At 46.4% G+C, this 26,914-nt stretch overlaps 1 protein-coding gene and 1 long non-coding RNA gene across 2 annotated transcripts; one reads left to right on the plus strand and one right to left on the minus strand.

Moving 5' to 3' along the window:
- Nucleotides 1–1,488: 1,488 nt before the first annotated feature.
- Nucleotides 1,489–22,403, minus strand: ZNF202 (zinc finger protein 202). Its single transcript, XM_002693090.7, has 7 exons — nt 22,279–22,403; nt 7,012–7,506; nt 6,141–6,351; nt 5,698–5,786; nt 4,652–4,781; nt 3,993–4,112; nt 1,489–3,289 (listed from the first exon to the last, which is right to left on the minus strand). Exons 2-7 carry the CDS (start codon nt 7,411–7,413, stop codon nt 2,295–2,297), a joined length of 1,947 nt encoding a protein of 648 aa, XP_002693136.1. The 5' UTR covers nt 7,414–7,506; nt 22,279–22,403; the 3' UTR covers nt 1,489–2,294.
- Nucleotides 7,462–19,926, plus strand: LOC112441623 (uncharacterized). The gene is made up of 2 exons (XR_003029456.2): nt 7,462–7,549; nt 19,626–19,926. It is a non-coding gene; the product is annotated as an uncharacterized lncRNA (long non-coding RNA).
- Nucleotides 22,404–26,914: the final 4,511 nt, after the last annotated feature.

Raw genomic sequence — 26,914 nt, forward strand, 5'->3', positions numbered from 1 at the left:
AAGGACCCCTCAGGAATGGCAGGGCGCCCTGGCCTCCAGCATCCCATTTTCAGCTGTACTGCCTGCTGCTCCTTCCAGGCTCTGGTACTGGCCCTGCTGCTATCAACTGTGGACCATGGTTCAGCTCATGTTCAGATTTAGGAGACAGTGTGTCCTTCTAGGAACCCTCAGAAAATAGTCATTTAAGGTGACCAGAGATGTAGTGTCAGTGTATGAAACTTTGCAGTGGGATCAGTGATAAAAACGCTCTTTGATTTTCCAATACCCTGGAACATATCTCAATCTTTCCTTTATGTGTAATTCTCTAGACAAGATTTTCACCTACTGCAGTAATGCAGACAAGTCAGCAAATTAAAAATCAACTTGCTTTTACCTCCAGAATTTTATCAACTTCCATAAATGTTATATAATCTAGGAGACATCACTTTTTTGGTGTTATGGCAATTCATCCAAAGTGCAGGTAGATGTTAGATCAATGGCTCAGAAAAGCCTGCATAGCAGGACAGTCTCCTTTGCAAAGTCCAGACTCAGATCTTACCACGATTCCACCTATAGCTGTGCTAACCATGCCAAGGCTTCTCTATCCTCATAGATAACTATCCTGTCCTCCCAGATCTCTCTGTGTGAATGATCTTCAGAAGTCTTGGGAACATGAAGTCCTGAAGACTGGTATGGGTGGAAAGCCCTAGAAACCAGGGATCTTGGCTGTCAGTGCTCCTTTTTAGAAATTTCATATGTGCATGCTTCTAGGAGGACAACGGTCAACCGGAGTTAAAGCCAGTCAGCTGGAACACCATCACTGACTAGAACGAGAATCCCCTTTGCTGAGCTCTTGAGCTTGAGGCTCTGTCATCTCACTACCCATGCTCTCCGGGTGAACACTGGCACACAAGAGCTCAATAAACAGAGCAGAAGAAACCAGGCACAGAAGACAGTCTCCCTTTTCATGCTTTAATCCCATACCCTGTGCTCCATGGACGGAGGGAATGGTCTCCCCAGTCCTGGCCATGCTCAGTCAGAGCAGATGAGGTTCATAACTATTCAGCCTCAGCTCCACAGAACCTCTACCAGACAACAGAGACCCCTGGGCCATGAGATCCTACGCTTTAGTTCTTACATGAAAATGAAATCATGTAAGAAAAAGCCAACAATGCAGACATGAAAGCCATTTACTCCTGGTAAATTCTTCAGGGTCCCAGGTCTCCCTAATGTCAGAGGGTGAGGGAGGGAGGATGAGGGTGGGGAGTCAGAATAGTCTGGATGGCCTTGGTCAGCAGCAACAGCTCTTTCTTAATTTTCCCGTAATTTGAGCTTAGATCTTCTCCAGTTTCCTTCATGTAAATAAAGTGAGCCCGTCCACCATGATTCTACAATCGTTAAGAGTGCCTCTGTCAGCTGATACCATTTCAAAAATCCCCTCACAAACCCATGTGATGAGGATAGGGTGGGTGGGCTTGTATATACGTGGAAATGTAAATGATTTCACCATGATTTTAATCAGGCTTTACTGAATCCCTCAGTACCCAAATGCTACATCCCACTTGTGGCAGAATAAGTGCCAGGGACAAAACCAGGAAACTGGGAGGCCCAGGCACAAGCCTTCTCACAGGAGAAACCCACGAGGAAAGAGGCTGCTGCCTGGGCCCCCCTTTCAGGCAGTGTCTAGCACCTGGTGTCATTTTAACCTTGGAGAGGAGAGCAGCCTGACGAGGTCTACATGAAGCCACCTTCATGTTTCTGCCCATCAAATGCTACTCACACCTCTCCCCAGAGTTAAAGGAAAGTGCATGGTGAGGAAGTGAACCAGTGAGAGGTTTTTACAGGTAATCTATGGGGTCAGGCGCGGTTCTCCTGCCCTGACTTCAGGGCTGTGTGCTTTAATGTTAGAGCCCAGGGAGGACGGCATCGTAAAGGCTGGTCCCTCACCAACCCTGAGGATTGGTCCTGGGCCACTTCAAAGCTGAGACTGTTGTCTTCAGGATGGGGGCAAGTATAATAAGCCCAACCTCTTGTGTCTTCACTCCCCCTGCTTCACACCTGCCCGGTGGAGGCGGGAGCATTTTAGCCAAGGAGAGGCCTCATTTCAGGCAAACTTTGGGAAGAACATCTCCTCACGGTGTGGAGGAAGGCTGAGAGGTCCTGCCAGGAGCTAATTTAGCTGCGGGAAGGTGTCATCAGACTTGGGCAGGTCAGGCAGATGCCCTAGACGAGGTCGCCTCTAGCCGACAAGAGGGCCTCTCCCAGTCTGTCCCCAGGAGAGGGCTGAAGGCAGGTGTCCCTGCGTGCGGCCCTGGCTAGGAGGCCTTTTGTGAATGGGTCCTCTGGTGCCTGATTAAGTGGTAGCCTCTGCTGAAGCTCTTTCCGCATGTGGGGCACGTGAACGGCTTTTCGCCTGTGTGTGTCCGCTGGTGCCTGATGAGGTGGTCCCTCCGGCTGAAGCTCTTCCCACACTCGCTGCAGCGGCAGGGCCTCACTGAGGCGTGTCCCCGCAGGTGCTTGGCGAAGGCGGCGCTGTGGCTGAAGCAGCGCCCGCACTCGCTGCACAGGTACAGCTCCTCGGCCGCGTGTGTCTTCCGGTGGGCCAGGTACCTCCTGTGGTCGCTGAAGTCCTCGCCGCATTCCCCGCACAGGTAGGGCTTGCCTCCGAGGTGGATTCTTTGGTGGGTGGTGAGCACGGATTTCTGGCTGAAGCTTTTGCCACAGATGGTACAGAAGAAGGGCTTCTCGCCCGTGTGCGTCCTCTGGTGCCTGACGAGGTCGGAAGTCCAGCGGAAGTGCTTCCCGCAGTCCTCACACCTATAGGGCTTCTCCACGGGTGGGGTTCTCTCCGCCTGGACCAGAGGGGCGGCCTCACCCAGACTCCTCCGGTTTAGCGGGTATTTGTGAGGAGCGTTGGTCCTGTGTACCTTTTGGTGCCTGGCGAGATGGGAGCTCCGTGTGTAGCTCTTCCCACACTCCATGCATTTATAGGGCTTCTCTCCCGTGTGAGTTCTCAGGTGTCGAATGAGGTGGGAGTTACAAGTGAAACTCTTTCCACACACAGGACAGTTATGATGTCTCCCTAACAGCAGGTGGACGGGCATGGTTTCCTGAAGGTTCGTTGAACTACTGACTTGAGACATCTTTGTGCCTAATCTTCTTTCATTAAGTCTACCGGGATCATCCTCAAAGACTATTTCCCAGTCTGGAGTTTGGTGAATTTCTGTATCTCCTGACACAGACCTGTGTGGATCCTCCAAACTCAGATCTTCTTGCCCAGGACACTCTTCTTCGTCGTCACTCCCGTCTCCTGTAGAAACAGAGAGGAGAAAGGAGGCGATTACAGATGTAGAAGGTGTGCCTTCTGCACAGTGGAGAGAGTTTTACATTGTTCTGAGAGGGCAAGACCGTATAGAGAGAATATCATGTTTCTCAACTGCAGAGGCTGGAAAAAAAGAAGTAACTGGTCAACTGAGTGCCTGTTGTATGCTGAGAACTTTCTTACATGTTATCTCATGCTGGCAACAGCCTTCATGTGGACAAACATTATCATCCTCCTTTCACAAATGTGGAGGGACTTCCCTGGTGGTCTAGTGGTTAAGAACCCACCTTTAAATGCAGGGGATGTGGGTTCAGTCCTTGGTTAGGAAACTAAGATCCCACATGAAGTGAGGCGACTAAACCTGTGCATCACAACTAGAGAAGTCTGTGTGCAGAACGAATGTGGAGACTAGGGATCAAGAGTTTGTGTAAAGGCTTAAAAAATGGTATAGCTGCAATTCCAAAAGTTTCCTTTTTTTCCTGTCACCATTTTGTATTACAGAGCCCTGAAACCAATGACAGGTGTGAAGAGGGGAGAAAAGAGAGAATGTTTGGCTTCAGAGGGAGACAGTGGTGTTGGCTGAGCCGTTACAAGAACCAGAGAGGGGCTCTCCAGAGGGCGAGGGAAACACTGACCAGAGGAACTGCCAGCCAGGGGGTGAGGGTGGGGCAGATCCCCTATCACTCCTCACCTGTATAGGTAAAACTCAGAATTTCTGGCTCTTCAGGCTCCTGAGGCTCTGGGACGTCTGGGACCAGAGGCTCTTCTTCTCTGACATGGGAGATCTCGTCTAGTCTGGGGATTGGAAAGGCTGCTCAAGAGAGGGAAACAGGACATCACGATTGGCTCAACAGTCCCCTGTGTCAAGAGCAGATCTTTTCTGTTCGGTAGACTGAAGAAAAATCCCATAGGCAGGCCATTCAAACCTTCCGTCTCTTTGGCTTGAGCCCGATGGGAACTGTATCTCTTGCCTTTCACCGGTAACTCAGTAATCACAAAACTGGCAGTGTTACCCTCTTTTCCTATATTCAAGTAAGTAGAATACTCCAAACTTTTATTGCTTGCTTCAAAACTGATATGCTTACCTATGTGCACTAAACTAAAACTCACATTAAAACTATAATATTATAGCTCTATTTTCTTGTTCAAGTTTCCAACTACTTTCTAGGCATTTTCTCTTCCCTTTAATTTTGAAAGCTATCATCTTCTTCAGCTGTCCTTTCATGTCACCGGTAGGGTCAGTGTAAGAGAAGTGTAGTATGTGCAACGAAAGTCTAAGACACCCTCAGTTTCCAACAAGAGGAAGATCTTTGTGCTCAGGACACTCTAGAAACACTTGAAATTCCTTACACAGGGAGACCACGATTCCACAGTCGTCTTCCAAGACGTATTCCCCATAGAACTCTTTCTGGGTTGGATCCAGATCGCTCCACTGGTCCTGGGAGAAGCATACGGCCACATCCTTGAAAGCGACCAAGCCCTGAAACAACACAAGGATTCCATTACAATGTGATGCTTCATGGAGCCTCATATCTAATTCCTGGAAGGAAGGTCTTTGATACAGGCACAGTCCATCCAAGAGACAGAGAAACTCAGATGGGACACCTGGTTCCTTTCAGGACACCTGTGTTTCATTTTCTGTTGCTGCTTCCCAAGTTTCTGCTCTTGCAACTGACCCTCTTCCTGTTCCCTCCAATCCAATCACTTTCCCTCAGCACCAGACTACACTGTTCTTCCCAAGGATATTATTTACAATATGAGAAAGGTCTTGGAAGTCATCATTCTAATGGAATCTGTATCTCTGCAAAAATTCATCTTTTCTAGGAAGTTCTTCCTAACTGCCCTTACCCAATCATGAACCACTTATACAGTCTACCTAGCATTAACAGGACTTCCCTCTTCAGCTCTACAATCTAAAAACAAGGATGAGCTCTATTCCTTTATTCTCCAGCCACTCAGCTTAGTTTCAGGGCTCCTGACCTGGTGAGCTCTTCTTGAATGCCATGGCCTGACTGAAAGAGAAGAGAACAGCAACCAAAATCAGAAACTGATTTTGCAGGCCAGTCACCCTTACAAATGACTATCAAGTTTATTTCTTAAAATCAAAAACAAATCCTCCTTTGACAACTTCAAAGTTGTACCAGAGTTTTCCCAAAACAACCCCATTTTGTTAGTCCCTCAGGTCAGTGGCAAATCAAGAAGCTCTGGAGCCTGCAGATCCAACTGAGATGTTCTCCGTGAGATGCAGCTCCTCCCCTTCCAGACATGCGCGGAACTCAGAGCTTAATCTGGCAATGGACAGTGGAAGCCTGTGTCCTGTCTGATCTGTTCAGCGTACGGTTAATGCTCAATGGTTCCTCGAGTTCCCTGCGATGCAGACGGAAATGAGGGCGAACCTGTGATAGAGCAGTGAGAAGGGCGACCATCTCGGAGTTTCCAGAGTTCCTCTCTTCAGGAAGGGCTGGGTTCTGGAGCACTGGAACCTCTAAGAAGACAGGAAGGGGAGATCAGTCACGTGCAAGGCAGCCCTATAACCAGCAAAGAGCTGAGCATTCCCCATGGTCTCTGGTGGGAAGGGTGGGGTCGAGACACTGGCCTAAGGGCAGTCTGAGTCACCCCAAAGCTGCTACCTATAACGTTATGGGAATGCCAGGGGAATAACCAAGAGTTCTGCTGGCCACAGTGGCCCTGCTCTCGCAAGACTATGGCTAGTACTGCCTCCTTTCAACACCCTGCATCCTGTGGCTTCCTCCACTCATGCTCTACCAGCCTCCCCATCTGAGAGCAACACCCCCACCCCTCACTCAGCCATGACCCCCGCTTCCTGTGGGCTTCCCACCGCTCTCCTGCAGGGGCTGGAGCTCCGACTCCTGGCACAGGGTCTGCTCTTCTGACGCCCCCAGATCTGGGCTCTGTGTGGTCTCCTCACGGAGCTCCTCGGGGGTCAAGGTCTGTGCAGGGTCCTGCAGCTCACTAGGTGACCCGGGCTCTGCTCCTGGAGGCACTGTCTCCTCGGACAGGACTTCCTGGCCATGAACATGGACAGTCACCTGGGAACAATTCCAACTTCCAGTCACCGCTGAGTCAGGATAAAGTCCTGGGTGTCACAGATCTCACATCAGAAGAAGCTGCCATCAGAAAACTCCCAGGGGGGCCCAGGTAAAGGGGGGAAGTCCAGTCTCCCTGGTGTGTGCGAGGGGAAGCTCAGGTTACTGTCGCCAGAACAACGGGCGGGGGCGGGGACGGGGGCGCGGGACATTCAGATACCGCCCTGTTTTCTTTTTTCCCTCAACCCTGCCCATCACTGGGGCTCTGAGGTGCCATCCTTCCCATCACCCTCTGCTGTCTTAGGAGAGGCCTCTCTGACTGAGGGGCTGAGAACCTCTGAGGAAGTCAAAGAATTCTCTACCCACACCCCCACCCCCACCAGGAAAATGAGGTTCAATACCGAAAGGGAAAAGGAAAGCGGTATCACCCTTGGTGATGAAGCCGCAAAGATGGCCTCCTCAGGCAGGTGTTTCAAGAACCAGGAAGTCACACACACACACACACACAAACACACACTCCACTGTCCCATGGGGCATATGGATCTAGGTGCAACCCAAGGGCAGAGTCAGTTAAGTTTACGAGGTGATTTCTGTGAGACCTAGCCATCCTTCCAGCCGGTAGACCCCCTCCGCATCACACAGATCAGGACTCCCCCTCCTCACCCACCGCCTTGGTCTCCTGGGCTGTTTCTGCAAACCCTCCACCAGGGTCACGGCCTCCTCGCCGCTCTCGGGCCGCTGGCCCCGCACCCAGCTCTGCAGCTCTCCGGGCAGGACAGTGAGGAACTGCTCGAGCACCAGCAGCTCCAGGATCTGCTCCTTCGTCCTGCGCTCTGGCCTCAGCCACTGACGACACAGTTCTCGGAGTCGGATGAGGGCTTCCCGCGGGCTGGCTGCTTCCTGGTAGCGGAAGCGCCGGAAGTTCTGGTGTGACGTCTCAAGCACAGGGTCATCCCTCTGTGAGACAGACTCCGGCCGACAGGGGAAGTCATCTTCCAGTTTCACCATGAGAATTCCCTCTTCTTCCCAAAGATCCTGGTCCTCCGGCTCCAAGGCAGTAGCCATTGTCTGGCTCTGAGGTGGCCTCAAACCATCGAGAGCTCACAACGTTCCCCCTCTATCAGCCTAGGCGCCTCCAGGAGTTTCCTCCCAAGGAACCTGGGGTAGAGAAGTGAAGACAGACAACAGGCTAAGCATGAAGGTAAGCACAGGAGTCACAGTTCTGAGCTCAGTCTTAATCCTGTACACATAACAGTCCCGAACTCAAGTTCCCTTTCCCCTAATCTCTGTAACATCCTCTGTACCTAGACCTAGTTGGAATAGGGTAATCCATGCCTGAAGGTATGTTCTCCCATTCCTTTTCCTAGGCAAGGATCACACCTCATACAAAAACAGAAAAAATACTGCATTTCTATTTCATAAAATCTGTTAACCTTAAAGGAAAACGGTAGGAGAAAGGACACTTAAAACTGCCTGCTAAAAATGTGGTATTGATTACCACCTGTTTTACAAACACACACACATGCTGACATATACATGGGGATATATGTTCCAAGAAGGGACACATCAATAGGCCTGAAGTAGAGAAGACTTAATGGAGGTTCAGTGAACTGAATCACACTCTGTTAGCAATTTCTTCTGTAAAGTGGGGACTCTCAGAGATTTGAGGGGAGGACTGTATGAAGGAACAGTGAGGAAAGCCACAGAAACAGTGGCTGGCACACAGGCACCCCCTGAAGCGACCTTCCTCTTAAGATGTCTTTAACTGGAAGAACTACAGACCCTCAAACCTGAATGCTGAAAACTAAATTCATGATTCTTACTCCCAAATCCACCCCTCTTCCTGGTATCCTCTGTTGGTTGAGATCATCACTTTGTTAAGTAAACACTCAACTTTATAATCTTTGGATTCAATGTTGATTCTTCCCTGTTGCTTATAGCTCATTAAACCATTTCTGCCTCTTAAGCCTCTAAGTCTGTTTCCTCCTGCTTGGGCCCTCACCTCTTGCCTGGACTATTGCCACGACTTCCTTATTGGGAGTTCTGTAGCTCTCAGCTATGAGCAGAGTGCAACAAATTCACCAGTTGAGCTTTTGCACAACACAGAATCACACATCATTCTTCTGGACACTCTGATTCAAGTCAGTCAAGACAACTGTATCTCTAAGAAATGCTACATATGTTTCTGATGTGCACCCTAGTTGAGAAACACCTAAGGCATCTATGATTAAGATTGAGAGTCCTGGAGTCAGACAGCCAGACTGTCAGGGTTTGAATCCTCACTATACTGTTTATGAGGTGTGGGGCCCATGGTCAACTTTTATCCTCCTTCTGCCTGTTTTCCCATTTCCAGAATGGAGGTAAGGATGGAATCCATCTAACAGGGTTACTATGAGGAGTATCTGTGAAGTGCTTAGAAGAGCGATGGTGCCCCAATGTTAACTATTATCTTTCTGAATTATAGTTACAACAGCATCACCCAACATTTTAAAATAGTAACTTTGTAAGTAAGATCAGTTCCAAAATCCTTAGCATGGCACATGAAGCCCTTCACAACCAGCCTCTGTTTACGGTTCAGGGCTCGTATCCTCCCCTTTTCTCTGTGGCACCTGCTATAATGAATGCATTGCTCACCTCCCTACAGTAGGCTGTCTTTACAGACCTCCAAGTCCCTAAGAGTCTGTTCCTTATGTATGGAAAACTCCCACCCCTGATGCTGCACGTGTTCTCTTATTTCTTCTTCATTTCCGGGATTTACAGTTCAGGTCTTAATCAGTTTTCTGGATTACTGCAGCTGCCTCTACACATGAGCTACCTGTCTCCAGGTTCATTACCTTTAAGTTACCATTCATCGTTATCACCAGAGTGAGTGCTCTTCACAAATCTGGTCCTGTCCCTTCCTTATTTAAGATACTCAATCACTCCTCTCTTGTCTTGTAACTGAAATACGAACTTCTAAGGATTATGTATTAGGTTGACCTTCATCTTGTTACTCCTTTGCCTTCCTCTCCTTTCAAACACACACACACACACAGAGTGCATGTGAAGCACACAAAAGCTCTATGCTCTTTGTCCTTTCCACATGCAGTTCCTTCAGAATCTTGGCCCGTCATTAGGTTAAACTTGTCTTTCAAGACATAGCTAAGGCTTCATGTTTTCTGAGATGCTTTCTTTGAACCCATTCCCTGGCCCTTAAGCATGGTTAGGAATCACTGCTTCCCTAGCTAACTGAGCACATCTGTATCTCAAATCTGCCATATCACCCAGCCATCGTGTATCTTTCCTGTGAAACTTCTTGAAGTAGGGAGCTATGCTGTAGTCAATCTCCAATACCCATAAGAAATGGCACAATAAATACATCTAGATGAGTAAGTCTCCACTTTGAAGTTTCCTTCCTACATTAACAGGATTAAAGTCTTTCCCACTGTAAGTTTCTATTCTCTTTTATTCACCAAATCTCGTTAAATCTATGTTCTAAATCAAATTCATCCATCTCATCTCCTTTGCCATTCCCTTAGTCAAAGCTTGATGACCCAGTAATCCCTATAACCACAGAGGCATGTGTGTGGGATGAAGTACCAGGTTCAAATCTCACCAGTGTCCTCCTGGTGGCTGCCCCCACCACCACTCTCCATGTGCAACCTGAGGGGTTCTTCATGTCCCCATCTTTTTCTGCTTCACTACAACTGCCCCTGGAGAAGGAAATGGCAACCCACTCCAGTGTTCTTGCCTGGAGGATCCCATGGACAGAGGGAGCCTGGTGGGATACAGTCCATGGGGTCGCAGAGTCAGACACAACTGAGCGACTAAGCATACATGCACAACTGCCCCAGGTTCACCTCAATGTCAGTAATCCATTCTTTTTAAACTTTTTGACCACACCACATGGCATGTGAAGTCTTAGTTCCATGATCAGGGATTGAACCCATATCCCTTGCATTGGAAGGGTAGAGTCCTAACCACTGGACCACCAGGGAAGTCCTAGCAGTTCATTCTTAACAGCTATAACATGCTGTCTAATGTCCAATGCTGCCCATTAATGACCAAATTATTCATTCTTAAAATCTGTATCTCAAAGCAGTTTTCATTCAGGCTCACTTCATTTTTCCATTACCTGAAAACATGTACTATGTAATTTCATGGTCTGTTCTAGAAAGTTCCATAATTAACAGATCTCCCTGGGCTAATTTTCCTACATATTAAATCTGCTCTACCTCATGGTGGTTTTTCTTCATAAGCAGTTTGTAATTTTTTTAATGCTTTTGCCCATTTCCTTTGGGAGACCTGAGAGCCCTAGGTTATAAAAGTGAGCCCTTTGAATGAAATTTCATTTGCTTCTACCCAAGTACTAGTGGTTTCAATGATCTTAATTTCTCAGAGTATTTCCTGAATCATGCTGACAGTGTGTTATTTAGGCCTAAGCCTCTGACCCAAGGCTATAAAGGTCTACACTTCCCTCGCCCTTCCGTGTGATCAGTAGACACACTTTCACAGTAGCTTTTCCAGGCTCCAGGCTGGCAGATGGTTCAACTCCATATTCCTCCCCTGTCCCTACCAGTCCCCCACTCTCATATCACATTGTTGGGAGTACAGGTATTAGAACCCCAAATACTAGAAGCCTTTATTTTGGTGTGAAATTTCCTTGGGCTGTGGTGGAGTCAAGAGTGACTCCCTCCTCCAGCTTTTATTTCTGGAACCTACACATTTACCTTTAGCTTTGGGGAAGGGAGGTGGATGAGTGCCAGCATCCCCAAATGGACAGGAGCCATGTCCACGTCAGCTCCACCTGCAATACTTCAGTAAGGTCTGTCTTTTTTTTTGATGTGGACTGTTACTTCTGTTTTATGTTTTGTGGGATCTTAGCTACCCGACCATGGTTTGAACCTGCACTCCCTGCACTGGAAGGTGAAGTCTTAACCACTGGACCACCAGGGAAGTCCCTGACTAAACTTCCTAACATATAAAATCAGCCAACAGCTCCACACTGTCCACAGGAAAAAATCTGAACTCCTTGTAATTTGACTCTCGAGGCCCTGCAAGACCTGGCCCCTGCCCCTGATGGGGCATGACTGCTACTCCATTGTACGTTGCTGCCTGCATGTACAGCTCTCTCCCTTTTCTGTGCTCTCACTGGGTTTTTGTTCCTGATGCTGTTGACACTCCTTGAAATACCCTTTCTACCCCCTTTACTTGGTCAATTCTACTCATCCTTCAGATCTGCTTTTCCTGGACACCTTCCCTGGTTCTCCCAGACTGTTTGCACAGGAACCTAGACCCTGTATCACAGCACACACATACATCTACTTTATGCGTGGTAAGAATCGTTCACACTCCTGTTTAATTCACCAGACCACGAAGCTCTGAGGACAGGGCTGGATAGCACCCAGCTCAAGGCTGTCAACAGGTTCCCAGGCAGACACCATGGTAAGTCTTTCTCCAGAAGGACAGATCCAGTGTCTTATCAATTTTTATTCATTCATTTGTTCAGCAAACTATGTGCTAGACAGATGGATAAATAAGGAAAAAACACTTGTTATTTGGATTGTGAATAAAACAGAATACTGTCAGTGGTTCCTGAAGTGAGGAAACCACAACTCAACACGAGGAATCTTCAGGTTGCCCTGGGAGAATCCACATATAAGTCACAAGAACTGTGTGTTTGGAAAAGAAAAACAAAGTTATTTTCCTCTGAAGATTTGAATCAATTTTAATAATCACAAAACCAGACATAAAGTAATTTAATGCAACTACAACAATGACTGATGCTTTCAAACTGTGGTGAGGATCCCTTGGATAGCAAAGAGATCAAACTCGTCAATCCTTAAGGAAATCAACTCGAATATTCATTGGAAGGGCGGATGTTGATGCTTCAATCCTTTGGTCACCTGATGCGAAGAGCCAACTCACTGGAAAAGACCCTGATGCTGGGAAAGAATGAAGGTAAAAGGAGAAGAGAGTGGCAGAGGATGAGATGGTTAGATAGAATCACCAACTCAATGGACATGAGTTTGAGCAAACTCCGGGAGATAGTAAAGGACAGGGAAGCCTGGCATGCTGCAGTCCACAGGGTCACAGAGTTGGACATGACTCACCAACTGAACAATGATGATTTATCAGGACAATGCCCCCCCACAACTGTAAGGCAGGGGAAGAAGATGGTATTGATACACAGGGTCTCCAGATTAATGAAGGGATTTCTATTATTAATATCTTAAAAGTCCAAGAACTTCCCCAGCAAAGCCGGCCAGGAACTCTCATGTTTTCATGTAGCACAGTCCACAAGATTCCCTATTACAGAGTCTATGTGTTACAACAGAGGGTGATGCTCTTACAGGGCTTTGCTTTCCCCAAAAAGAGAATATAGTAGCACCACATAAAATCTGATTTATTTGCTTGTTTTGTATTTATTTTGGCAAGCTAAGATGAGATGGAGGCAAAAGGTCAGCAACAGCAGGGACTTCCCTGGTGGTCCAGTAGCTAAGAGTCTGCTCTCCCAATGCAGAGGCCCTGGGTTCGATCCCTGGTGGGGGAACTAGGTCCCACATGCAGCAGCTAAAGATACTGCATGTCACAACTAAGACCTGGCACAGCCAAATAAGTGAATAAATATTTTTAAAAAATCAGCCAACAGCAGAATAAGGGAAGCAGAGCTGTCCTTGTTGGGGCAGGAGATGGGAAGGGAGGAGGTGGGCAGTGCTGTGGGAAGAGTACCAGATTCAGTATCCAGAGATGTATGTCTGGGCCCAATCCCTACGAACCTGGGGTTTCCTGAGACAATGGACACGAGTGCTTGTAAAGGATGAAACTCTCTGCAGACAACCACGCCCCTAATACACAGGATTCACTGAGGTCTGTGAGAGCTTACAAACTAGTGTGCTGTGCAAATGTTACATGTCAGTACTAGAGACAGAAAATGGACATTGTATTTTATTCTGCCCTTTATGGGATGGGCTACCCTGCGAGTCTGCCTAGGAATTCGTTGCCTTTGCTATTCTAATGCCTCCCCTCAGTGTCTGTCCTTGGAATGGCTCTACAGTGATAGCTAAAAACCCCAAACCAGGATGCTACAGAGAGACCTTGAGGCCAGGCCAAAAAAAGTGGAAGACCTGGTTTCAGAAGGCTTGAACATGATGTCTGCAGAGACGCTTCATGCGCCTTTGCCTGGGCAGGCTGCATGACCTAGTCTCTTCAGTGTTTCTAAGATGTCTGGGGCAAGACTGAGGAGGAGAGATGGAGAGGCAAGACCTTTCTTCCATCTTTGGCCCAGCTGTCTCTGTCCCTGAGTGAGTCCCATGCTAGTGAGCTTCCCAGGTGGCTCAGCTGGGATAGAATCCACCTGCTAATGCAGGAGACTCAAGACACGGGTTCAATCCCTGAGTCAGGAAGATCCCCTGGAGGAGGAAATGGCAACTCTAGTATTCTTGCCTGGAGAATCCCATAGACAGAGGAGCCAGGCTACAGTCCATGGGGTGGCAAAGAGTCAGACACGACTGAGCACACATGCATGCACACACACACACACACACACACGCGCCCTAACTCAATCCTACTGACAAGAACAGAACACTACAGGCGGTGAAAAGATACCTGGGTCTCTAGCTTAAAATATTACTACCATGTGGGTGGTCTGTAGTCCTACAGCATCTAATCTAAAGAATGATAGGATCTACTAGATCTATTTACTGGCAAATAATCTTCAGAAGAAAACAGTGATCAGAGGTTCAAATGATGACATTCAGCTGATACTTAAATCCCTCCCAGTCTGCCTTCTCTGTATGACACAGGTCCAGAGCCTGGAGATGTGAATGTCTGCTCACTGGGGCTAACCAGACCTTGCCACTGCTCCTCCTGTTGTTCTAGAAATCAGCCAATGAAGATTGTTCACTGCCCTTTACTACTCCTGCACTGTTCTTTAAAACTAAAGATTACCCACTAAGATCCTCCTCCTGGAAAGATTCTTCCACTTTACTGTTAGTTATTCTTATGCTAATGCCCAACCACAGTCTACATATAATGGTTAGGGGCTCCGGAGCCTTAGTCTGGACCCCTCTCCTCATTTATTAGCCAGGGGATACTCCTTAAACCTCAGTCCAAATTTCAGAATGTTGGCTAACACTTCGCACCTCACATGGTTGTTGGAAGGATAAATCAAGTCACACACTGAGTTGCTCAGCACAGAACTTGGTATATGGCAGATGCTCCATATATTCTGTTCTCTTTCCTTCAAATTACTTTAAATCCTTTTGGGAAGAAAGCAAGATTTAAATGATAAGCAAAAGTCCTTTATTTCATCATAAGTCCAAGAAAAAAATGTAAATGCAGAGATTTAAAATCTTGGTCTGTTTACTATTACATCTAAAGTACAGTGTCTAGGGAGTTTTCTGGGCTTCCGTGGTGTCTCAGACAGTAAAGAATCTGCCTGTGATGCAGGAGACCCAGGTTTGAATCCTGGCTCTGGAAGATCCCTGGAGAAGGAAAATGGCTCTCCAGTGGAAAACACCCACTCCAGTATTCTTACCTAGAGAATTCTATGGACAGAGGAGCCTGGTGGGCTACAGTCCCTGAGGTTGCAGAGTTGGACATGACTGAGTGACTAATACAAGGGAGGTCCCTGGCAGTCCAGTGGTTAGTCCATTTGGTGCTCTCACTGCCATGGCGCAGGTTCAATCCCTGGTCAGGGGACCAAGATCCTGCAAGCCACTCAGTGCAGCCAGAAAAAGAAAAAATAAAGTGTTAAACCAAGACGAGAGTCCTTGTTTTGAAAGCACTTATAAGCGAAGATTAAACAAGGTCCTTGGGACACAGGATGCAAACTTAAAGATAGGTTCTCCTGCCTAAGACCACGTTAGCAACGCTTCTACTTAAATCACAGTTCTGTCCCCTCCCTTGAACAGGAAGAGGCAACCTGAGGCAAATCCAGCCGTACAGGCATACCCCATTTTACTGCATTTCATCTTTATTATGCTTCAGAGATGATCTGCTTTTTTGTTTGTTTCAGTTTACAAATTACAGGTTTGTGGCAACCCTGCATGGAGCAAGCCATTTTTCCACCAGCATTAGCTCACTTGATGTAATTACATTTTGATAATCCTTGTAATATTTCAAACTTAATTATTTTTATATTTGTTATGGTGATCTGTGATTAGTGATCCTTGATGTTACTACTGCAATTGTTTTGGAGTGCCACAAACTGCACTCATATAAGATAGCAAACAATCAATAAATGTGTACTTTCTGACTGCTCCACTGACCAGCTGTTCCCCCATCTCTCTTGTCCTACTCCCTTAGACACAATAATACTGAAATTAACAAAATTAATAACCCTACAGTGGGCCCTAAGTGTTCAAGTGACAGGAAGAGTCACATGTCTCTTGCTTTAAATAAAAAATGAGAAATGATTAAACTTGATGAGGAGGGCACATTCAAAGATAAGACAGGACAAAAACTATGCCTCCTGCACCAGTTAGCCAAACTGGAAAGCAAAGATAAACTTCTTAAACAAAATTAAAAGTGTTACTCCAGGGAATTCATAAATATAAGAAAGTGGTGAAAGTTTTAGTGGTTTAGATAGACTATCAAACCAGCCCATCATTCAAAGGATCGTTGAATCCTTCCAGCCAAAGCTTCATCCAGAGTATGGCCCTAGTCCTCTTCAATTCTGTGAAGGCCAAGAGAGGTAAAGCAGCTGCAAAAGAGAAGTCTGAAGCTAGGAGAGATTAGTTCATGAGGTTTAAGGAAAGAAGCCATCTCCATGAACATAAAGTGGAAGGAGAAGCTGCAAGTACTGATGAAGAAGCTGCAACAAGTTATCCAGCTGTAGCTAAGAAAATTCATGAAGGTGGCTGCACTAAACAGCGTATTTTCAATGTAAACAAAACAGCCTTTTACTAGAAGAAGTTGCCATCTGGGACTTTCATAGCTACAGCGTGTATATTCAGTCATGTCTGACTCTTTGCAACCCCATGGATTGTAGCTCATGAGGCTCCCCCGTCCATGGGATTGTCCAGGCAAGAATACCGGAGTGGGCTGCAGTTTCCTACTTTAGGGGATCTTTCCAACTCAGGGATTGAACCCACATCTCTTCCGTTTCCTGCACTGGCAGGCAGATTCTCTACCACTGCACCACTGGGAAGCCCTCATAGCTAAAGATAAGTCAATAATTAGCTTCAAAGGGCAGGCTGACTCTCTTGTTAAGGGTTAATACAGCTGGTGACTTTCAGTTTAAGCCACTGCTCATTTGCTATTCTGAAAATCCTAGGGCCCTTAAGAGTTATGTTAAATCAACTCTGCCTGCGCCCTATAAATGGAACAACAAGGCCTGGGTGACACCACATCTGTCACAACATGGTTTGTTGAATATCTTAAACTCACTGATGAAACCTATTTCTAAGGGAAAAAAGCCTTCTTTCAAAATATTACTTCTCATTGAAAATGCACTGGGTCACCCAAGAGCTTTGATGATGTACAAGATTAATGTTGTTTTCATGCCTGCTCACACAACAACCATCCCATAGCCCATGGATGAAAGACTAATTTTGACCTTCAAGTCTTATTATTTAATAGCAAGAGAACTAGAATCAGAAATGGAGCCTGAAGATGTGACTGAATGCTATAATCTCATGATAAAACCTTCATGAATAAGAAACCTCTTCTTATGGAAGCAAGTGTTTTCCTGGGATGGAACCCACTCCTGGGAAGGTGCTGTGAAAACTGTTGCAATGACAACTAAGGATTTAGAATCAGCAGGGTTTGAGAGAAATGACTTCAATTTTGAAAGAAGTTCTACTGTGGGTAAAATGCTATCAAACAGCACTGCCTGCCACAGAGAACCTGTTTATGAAAGGAAGTCAACTGAAGCAGTAAACTTTGCTGTTGTCTTATTTTAAGAAACTGCCACAGACACCTCAACCTTCAGCCAACAGCAGCCCGATCAGTCACCAGCCATCATATCAAGGCAAGACCCTCCATCAGCTAAAAGATTATCATTTGCTGAAGAGTCAGGTGATGGTTAGCATCTTTTTTTTTTTTTAAGCAATAAAGCCTTTTAAAATTAAGGTATATACATTTTTTTAGACATAATACTACTGCATACAATTGATTACAATACAGTGGAAACAGAATTTCTTGGGAAACCAAAAAAATTCATGTGTTTTTACTGTGGGATCTCCTTTATTGCAGCCATCTGGAGCTGAACCTGTACACCCAAGCTGAACCTGTATACCCATCTGCAAACCTAACCCAGAAGGCAAAAGAAATGAAAGGGAAAAACTTCAGACTTCTTGCCTTCTAACACATCATGATCAGTGTGCTTCAAACCATGTTTAAAAACTATTTAAGACAGTCTTGCCATTTAATTTTTTCTTCCTTCATTAGACTCAACATATAAAGACATAAATATCTCCTGCCCCCAAATTTTGTAGCCTTTTGTGGTTAGGATCAAGGTCTAAAAATGTAATTGAGAGTAAATATAAACATGATAACTGTAAATAAAGCTATAATAATTGCAATAATTCACTTTAGTTTTAATTAAAGTGTTTCCTCGGAGAAGGCAATGGCACCCCACTCCAGTACTCTTGCCTGGAAAATCCCATGGGCGGAGGAGCCTGGTAGGCTGCAGTCCATGGGGTTGCAGAGTCAGACACAACTGAGTGACTTCACTTTCATTTTTCACTTTCATGCATTGCAGAAGGAAATAGCAACCCACTCCAGTGTTCTTGCCTGGAGAATCCCGGGGACAGGGGAGCCTGGTTGGCTGCCGTCTATGGGGTCGCACAGAGTCGGACACGACTGCAGTGACTTAGCAGCCAGTGTTCTTGCCTGGAGAATCCCAGGGATGGGGGAGCCTGGTGGGCTGCCGTCTATGGGGTCGCACAGAGTCGGACACGACTGAAGTGACTTAGCAGCCAGTGTTCTTGCCTGGAGAATCCCAGGGATGGGGGAGCCTGGTGGGCTGCCGTCTATGGGGTCGCACAGAGTCGGACACGACTGCAGTGACTTAGCAACAGCAACAAAGTGTTTCCTTTAGGTAGTCAAAGCTATGGTTTTTCCAGTGGTCATGTATGGATGTGAGAGTTGGACTATAAAGAAAGCTGAGTGCCAAAGAACTGATGCTTTTGAACTCTGGTGTTGAAGACTCTTTGAGAGTCCCTTGGACTGCAAGGAGATCCAACCAGTCCATCCTAAAGGAAATCAGTCCTGAATATTCATTGAAAGGACTGATGCTGAAGCTGAAACTCCAATACTTTGGCCACCTGATGCAAAGAACTGACTCACTGGAAAAGACCCTGATGCTGGTAAAGATTGAAGGCGGGAGGAGAGGGGATGACAGAGGATGAGACGGTTGGATGGCATCACCGACTCGATGGACATGAGTTTAAGCAAGCTCTGGAGTTGATGATGGACAGGGAAGCCTGGGGTGCTGCAGTCCATGGGGTCGCAAAGAGACAGACACAACTGAGCAACTGAACTGAAATGATAGGTATGTCCACAGGCCTAGGAGGCACTCCTGTCCCACTGCTGACAGTTCTGCCTTCAGAGGCAGACAACCTGTGTTCTTCCTCCTGGAGATATATCATCTGGGACAAGTCACATCGACTCATCCTGAAAATGGGGATGATTTTCTACCTAAAGGTAGAAGAGCTGGATCATTTAGAGAAAGCTATCCAGCTTTTTGATGGTAACAGAGGAGGAGCTTTGAAGGGTACAAGGATATGTGGCCTCAGTACTTGAGCCATAATTTATTAGCTTAGCTTGAAGATAGTGAGAGGAATTTACTCAAGAGTTGAGAAGGGCCAGAGACCAAATACAGGTCGTGAGTCCACAATTAAACATCCTGCCACCATGAGCCTAGTGGTTAACCTCCAACATGAAGCTGGGCTTTTTAATCTTGCAGGTTTTTACTCAGAGGTGGTTAAAAGCCTAAATAAAGCAGGCCAATCTATATGCCTCAGTTTAAAACTGAACATCAAAAACTAATCTGAAGTAGGAAAAAGGTGACCACCCAACCTGACACCCACCCTGATGAGGGCAGCAGCTATTATCCGGCCAAGAGTTAAACTAGCCAAATGCATTTAATTCACTACAATGAATATGGTCAATGTCCATCACATAGAGGAACCATTATTTAATGAGAAAAAAAAAGGATAATATATTTTGTAAACGTAGTCTGACCTGAGGTGTAAATATGGATAATTCAGAATAGTTAATTCAGAAGTCATTCACTATGTTTTTAGTTTTTAATTAATATTCTGTCAAGATACTCCCTGCTCTGTATCTAGGTGACTTCCTCCTGGCTTTGCTCAAGGCTCCCCTCCATATGATGAGATGATGAAGGATGGGACCCACGCCTGCTGGACCAGAAGCATCGGAGTAGTACCAGGTTTCCACTCAGGCTATATCACGGCCCTAAAGTAGAAGTAATCACAGGATGCCATTCTTGTGCTGTTTAGTGTCTGTCTCCCACTGTGAGCCCCATCCCTGAAGGCAAGGGCCTCCTTATATGTTTTGATATTTCCAGTTCTTAACGTTTTGGCAAACTTGATTAAAAAAGATGCTCAATAAAAACTGTGATGAATTTAATTAAGTGGCTCACTTCTCTTCCTCCAACTTGAATATTCAGTTGTAGTTCAGAATCAGTGGGTACCAGGGCTTCTGGGGACAGTTACAGGAATTTGACATCAGCATTTATTTCAATCCCCTGCGGAGAATCAGGTGGCATAGTCATATACTAGTTTGTTACAAAGAATTAGTGGAGAGACGCTTCTTCAAGAGAGGAGAAAAGCAGGGGATGAAGTTCATTCAGCCCAGAAATATCTACTGAACATCAATTGTGTTTCCCACACAATTCAAGATGCTGGGCAAAGAAAGAGGAAAAAAAGCACAGGCCCTGATCCGAAAGAATTTAATGTAGTTAAAAAACAGCAGGGACTTCAGTATACTAGTAACTCACAGCAAAACTTGAGAATATGGGTATAAGCTATGTGATCAAAATTAAAGCTCCTATTAAGAGAATTTAGAAAATCAAGGGGAAAACTCAATATTTCACCATCAATTCAGCTTAAGATAATGTTGCACTTGGCTACAAAGGACATTTTCTTAATTTTACAAATGAAAGAACTCAGACCTAAGTGGTTATATTACCCACACAAGATCGTGTTACTAGTTTCAAGCACAGAGGTGCTCACACACAGCTATTTTGATGCTCAAACCACTGGGACGTGTGAAGAAGTTTGGCCAAAGGCAGTGGTTCTCATTCTGAGAAAGCCAGGTCAGCAGCACCAGCACCAGAGGACTTGTTAGAAATGCAAATGATCAAGCCCCAGCTCTGACTTACAGTAACTCTGGGGGTGGCTCCAGGAACCTGTGGGGCTTCCAGGGGATGACGATGCTTGCTAAGTCCGAGGACCAGTACCAAAAGCAAAGGAAGGAAATCTAGGATACGAGCAGAAGGCGTCCAACTTTTGCAGTGCTGCCCAAATGTAAAGGCAGAAAAGTGTCTAGGACCATTATATGTTTTACGCTTCTGCCAAATAATTGGAAAAATAATGTTGTAAACCTGTAACTTACCTCATCTGTATAGTTTATAATGCTCAAGAGTCCCTCATTTAGTAGAAAACCTTGATATACCCTTGAAATGACTGTCTACTGAAATAGTATATATAGAGTGCAAAAGTGGTACAGCAGGAGAAGAAAGGGGGAAAGACCAGGAATCCCAGGTGTTTGGTCCTAGGAAGAAAAGTTCCCGTCCTCCCTCCACCCCTGCCAACCTTCTTAAACGGGACAGTAAAAGCAGAAAGTTACCCAAGACAAACGCCTGCAAACCCTAACAGCTCCCCTGTCATATATCTCCCACTAACAAGCCTCCCATGGCTGCCCCACACTTTCTAAGTGGCTTTCTGGCTCAAGGCCCATAGAGCAGATTGGAAGAGAAGTTGGAGGGATGAGCGACTCCACTAGCTTTCCTTGTGGCTTCTGAGTGAGGCTGCCCTGGGTGTCACCAGCAGAATGTGGCCAGAGAGAAAGCAACAGTAGTAAGTCTAGCCTCTAAGTAGACCCTGGATGTGCTAAGATGTGGGAGCACCCCAGGACCAAGGCAGACAGGGTTATCAAAGTGACCAGGAGAAAAGAACATCCGTGTCCAGAAAAATTAAAACCTGGCTAACTTTCCGAGAAAACGAAGCAAATCCATGGCAGACAAACTAACAAACTTTTAGTGAAACCAGACAAAAAGCCGGGCCCGGATACTCCCACTGAGGGTAGCGCTAGGTGGTGTCGAGAAGTGCCAAAACTGGCTGCTAGGGGTTGGAGGAGGGAAGTTGCAAATGAAGACAGCAGTCACTGGCTTGAGAGGAGGTTCGGGTCGGTCACAGTGAGCCGAAAAGGCACAGACCAGATGGTCTCCAAAGCCTCCGATGATCACGGGTAATAAAATCACGGGTGAGTGTATCTGCGTGTGTTGCAGCGGAGTTAGCGGTTGGCAAAGTGATGGGGCTCGCCAGGACAGGGAGCCTTCGGGAGGATTGCTCTAACCAGGTGAGAGGCGGGGTGAGAAAAAGCCGCCGGAACTGAAGGGGCCTCGACCACTCCTCTCTCGGTTTCAGGAGTAAGGGGGCCGTAGGCGCGGAAGCAACGGGAGGTACGAACTAACTGCGTTTCTGCAGGCCTCAGGAGGGGGCGGAGGGCGGTGGCTGCAAAGAAAGAAGCATGGATCGCCATCCACATCCCTGGAGGTTCTTGCTTCGGCCGCCAAGACACACCGGGACCACCACGCCTCGGCCCCCTCCACGCACTGCCGCCACCCCTTCCCCAGGACAGTACGATTCCCCCGGGGTTCCAGGGGGGCGGGGTCTCCGACCCCTCCCTCTCCTCGCCGCTTAGCCCCGCTCAGCCCGCTCCGGCCCGGCCCGGCCCGGCCCAGCCCCCAGCACTCACGGCTCCAACAGCTCGGGCGGCTCCTCCCCTGCCCCGGCTTCTCCCCCACCCACTCCCGGCAGAGGCAGTGCCGCCGGATCCGAGCCGCGCGGGGCCCGGCGGGTCGGAACACGTGGGGCCTTTGCGCCCGGAACCGGAAACTGCCCTTCGCCCCGCCTCCTTGCCGCCCAGGGGCCTTTCTAGGCGCTGGGAGGATTGCTTGTTTCTCTGTGCCCCCTCGTTCTAGGAGGCCTCTTGTTCACCCGGACGCGAACCCGATTCAAGGGCGTCTGCCCAGCTCTCCTGCCCCGCTCTGCAGGGGGACGGGCTATGGGGTTGTAGGGGAGTGCATTTACACTCGTGCCCTTGCAGTAGGGGCCTCTTTTCTTTTTTATGTTTCGGCTGTTGTGTTCGTTTTAATTCTGATACCTGTATCTTTACCTGTTTTTCTTGTTTCCCCCCGCCCCCCCCCTTTCTTTGCATTATCAGGGAAGCATGGTAGAAAAGAGCAGTTTGGGGGTTGAATACTGCCTCTTGTAGCTGCCATCAGTTGTAGGGATTCGGACAAATCCACCTCTGAACCTCAGTGTCCATCTTCTTTAATGGGCCAGATAATACTGTTACTGTAAGGGCTAAATGGTATCTTGTATGTGAACTGATTGGAGCTTAGTAGAAGCTTGCTGGTCTGCTGCTTGGTGGCTTCAGTCGTGTCCAGCTCTTTACTATCCCCGTGAACTGTAGCCCTCAAGTCTCCTCTGTCAGTGGAATTTTCCAGGCAAGAATACTGGAGTGGGTTTCAGTTTCCTACTCCTTTTGTGTGTACGCACATGTATGTGTCGGAGAAGGCAGTGGCACCCCACTCCAGTACTCTTGCCTGGAAAATCCCATGGACGGAGGAGCCTGGTGGGCTGCAGTCCATGGGGTCGCTAAGAGTCAGACACCACTGAGCGACTTCACTTTCACTTTTCACTTTTCACTTTCATGCATTGGAGAAGGAAATGGCAACCCACTCCAGTGTTCTTGCCTGGAGAATCCCAGGGACAGAGGAGCCTGGTAGGAGGCCATCTATGGGGTCGCACAGAGTCGGACACGACTGAAGAGACTTAGCAGCAGCAGCAGCAGCAGCACATGTATGTGTGTGTTCGTGTTGGAGTCATCAGTTTGCCATTTTCTCCTAGTGGTGGGGCCAGTGTGAGGAAAGCAGGAGAGACTCCCATCTTGAAGCCTGTCATCCATCTTAAAGCAACATGTAAACTGGGCCCGAACCCTGCCCAAGAGTGAGGAAACCGTTGCCAATGAAAATCATATCTCCTGGAGACTTACCTTCCTACAGATGGCAAAGGCATATTATAGTTGAGGCCAGGCTGCCCATTTTAGATTAACCATGAAGACATGCCCCCTTGATGCAAAATCATTGTTTCCCTCCCTGCCCCCCCCTCCCCACAGTTTAACCTTAATTTTTTGTTCTCCTAGCACCTACTGTAAAACTCAGTCATATACAACAAAGAGGTTGCTAACATGTAACCAGTCATGTGGGGGCTGGGGGGTGTGGTATAAAACTGGGCCTCTCAGAAACATCAGGGTCCTTGTTGGGAACTGATTCCCATTGGACCTGCTGGAGTAATAAACTGTATTCCACTGTCTTGAGTGTCCTCTGAGGTGTGTTTTGTGACTCCAGATTCTACAACATTAGCAAGGGGTCTTGGACATCTGTTTATTGTACATACATTTCACCCTTATTCCTTCTATCTTTCTGCATGACATTCCACAGTCTGAATAGCCATTCGCCTAGTGATAATATATGTTCTTTATAATTGTTATCATGGACAGTGTTGTGTCAGTCTGAGCATGAGTTGGAAAAGAATTTCCGGACACAGAGTATTTCAGAAAGGGGGTAAGTTTATTAAGAGCAGGGAGCAAAGATAATGAGGTCCCAACATATGCAGTGGGCGGACCTCGTGACTGACCAGAGAGAGCCAATGCTTTTCGTGGGTTAGTAGCCAATATTTATAGTTTCAACACGAAGAAAATCCTGCTGGGAAGGTGGCATTAGGTGATTGGTTAGGGTGGGTATTTTTGCCTAATATAAAATACCAGGGGCCAGGAAGCTGCCTGGTAGGGATCAGGGGTCTTTCGGCAACGGTCGCTATGGGGCTCATTCAATTCCAAAGATAACCTTGGTGCTGGGCCCTCCATCTGTGGCCTCAGTCTGGGACTCCCAGACAATACTGGAATAAACCTACTCTACATGCATTTATGCAACAATGTCACTAGCATTCTCACAAATGCTGAGAAATGTATACGCTTATTAGCTGTGTATGAGAATCTTTCCTTCCATATCCATGTGATTACTTTATGTTGCCAAATTTGTATATTTTGATCCATCTGTTGGATAAAAGTGACATCTCCTTGTTTTACTTTTCTGTAATTAATATTGTTAAAAAGCAAGAAGCCCCAAATAGGGTCATTTGCACCCCAGGATAGCAAACCAAGACTTAATCAAAGTTTCAACCGTTCCCAAAAATGTGACCTTTAAAACAGTCAATCTGAAATTACTTCATCAACACTAGTGAGGTCATCTGCATGATAAAGATCCTGCAGTACCTTCCCTTCAAAGAAGGCACCCTGGTCCGAAAGAACCCTTTTTCTTTTGTTTGCTCATACAGCTCAAACAATCTATATATATCTTCCTATATACTTAAAATCATCTCTGGGTTACCTATAACATGTAATCGGATGTAAGTACTTGGGAAATAGCTGTATGTACAATGTAAACGCTATGAAAATAGATACTTGGGTGCAGCAAATTCAAGTTTTGCTTTTTGGAAGTTTCTGGATTTTTTTTTTTTTTTTTGGCCATGTAGCATGTGGGATCTTAGTTTCTTGACCAGGGCTTGAAACCACACCCCCTGCTTTGGAAGCACGGCGTCTTGGACACTGGACCACCAGGGAAGTCCCATCTGGAATTTTTTTCTGAATATTTTTAATCTCTGTTGGTTAAATTCTTAGATACAAAAAACACAGATATAGAGGGCCAACTGCATGCTCCTCTGTCTATTAAAAAAACAACAAAGGAAACTTTGGGCCAACCCAGTACTTGCCCCAGGCCCCAGTTAGTGATTGCTTTTTTTCAAAGGTTCAAAGGGGCAGTGAGGGGCTTGTTCCTCTGCTGGTTTACCTGGTAACTAATGAATCCACTTGATGTCATTTCCCCCCAACCCCCTCCCTGCCTTGGGAATGAAGACTGCCACCAGGTCCTGCTCACTGGGCCTATACTTGGTGGGGGTGTTGCTCCAGCAACTGGCTTCAGATGTGTAAGATCCCCCATCCATTAAACTGTTAATGTCTCTGTTGTTGACTCCAGGCTCTTTCTTTGTTCTTAAAGCTGGGCAAGTGCAGGCCTTATAGACCTGTGGGGTGCAGCCCAACACTGAGTTAGATCTAGGATAAGGAGAAGTTTTGCACAAATAATGTAGCTAAAGGCAAAGGAGAAAAGGAAAGATATACCCATTTGAATGCAGAGTTCCAAAGAATAGCAAGGAAAGATAAAACATTCCTCAGTGATCAATGCAAAGAAATAGAGGAAAACAATAGAATGGGAAAGACTAGAGATCACTTCAAGAAAATTCGAGATACCAAGGGAACATTTCATACAAAGATTGACACAATAAAGGACAGAAATGATATGGACCTAACAGAAGCAGAAGATATTAAGAAAAGGTGGCAAGAATACACAGAAGAACTATACAAAAAAGATCTTAATGACCCAGATAACCACGACGGTGTGATCACTCACCTAGAACCAGACATCCTGGAACGAGATGGCAAGTGGGCCTTAGGAAGCATCACTACCAACAAAGCTAGTGGAGGTGATGGAATTCCAGTGAGCTCTTTTAAATACTAAAAGATGATGCTGTGAAAGTGTTGCACTCAATATGCCAGCAAATTTGGAAAACTCAGCAGTGGCTACAGGACTGGAAAACGTCAGTTTTCATTCCAATCCCAAAGAAAGGCAATGCCAAAGAATGTTCTAACTACCACACAATTGTACTTATCTCACACGCTAGTAAAGTAATGCTCAAAATTCTCCAAGCCAGTCTTCAACAGTACATGAACCATGAATTTCCAGATGTTCAAGCTGGATTTAGAAAAGGCAGAGGAACCAGAGATCAAATTGCCAACATCCGTTGGATCATCAAAAAAGCAAGAGAGTTCCAGAAAAACATCTACTTCTGCTTTATTGACTCTGCCAAAGCCTTTGACTGTGTGGATCACAACAAACTGTGGAAAATTCTTGAAGAAATGGAAATATCAGACCACTTTACCTGTCTTCTGTCTCAAGAAGCAACAGTTAGAACTGGACATGGAACAACCAACTGGTTCCAAATTGGGAAAATAGTACATCAAGGCTGTATATTGTCACCCTGCTTATTTAACTTATATACAGAGTATATCATGTGAAATGCTGGGCTGGATGAAGAAAAAGCTGGAATCAAGATTGCCAGGAGAAATATCAATAACTTCAGATACACAGATGACACCACCCTTATGGCAGAAAGTGAAGATGAACTAAAGAGCCTCTTGATGAAACAGGAGAGTGAAAAAGCTGGCTTAAAACTCAACATTCAAAAAACTAACATTATGGCATGTGGTCCCA

This window comes from Bos taurus, chromosome 15, assembly GCF_002263795.3.
Source record: "Bos taurus isolate L1 Dominette 01449 registration number 42190680 breed Hereford chromosome 15, ARS-UCD2.0, whole genome shotgun sequence".
Classification (NCBI taxonomy): domain Eukaryota; kingdom Metazoa; phylum Chordata; class Mammalia; order Artiodactyla; family Bovidae; genus Bos; species Bos taurus.

What these genes read in the sequence shown, in the direction of transcription:
- ZNF202 (XM_002693090.7), bottom strand. Translation starts at nt 7,413, where the DNA reads ATGGCTACTGCCTTGGAGCCGGAGGACCAGGATCTTTGGGAAGAAGAG. An exon ending in CCAGCCCCTGCAGGAGAGCG is followed by an intron (nt 5,787 to 6,140) that starts GTGGGAAGCCCA and finishes CTGTCTTCTTAG; the next exon opens with AGGTTCCAGTGCTCCAGAAC. An exon ending in TTCTCACTGCTCTATCACAG is followed by an intron (nt 4,782 to 5,697) that starts GTTCGCCCTCAT and finishes GTGTTGTTTCAG; the next exon opens with GGCTTGGTCGCTTTCAAGGA.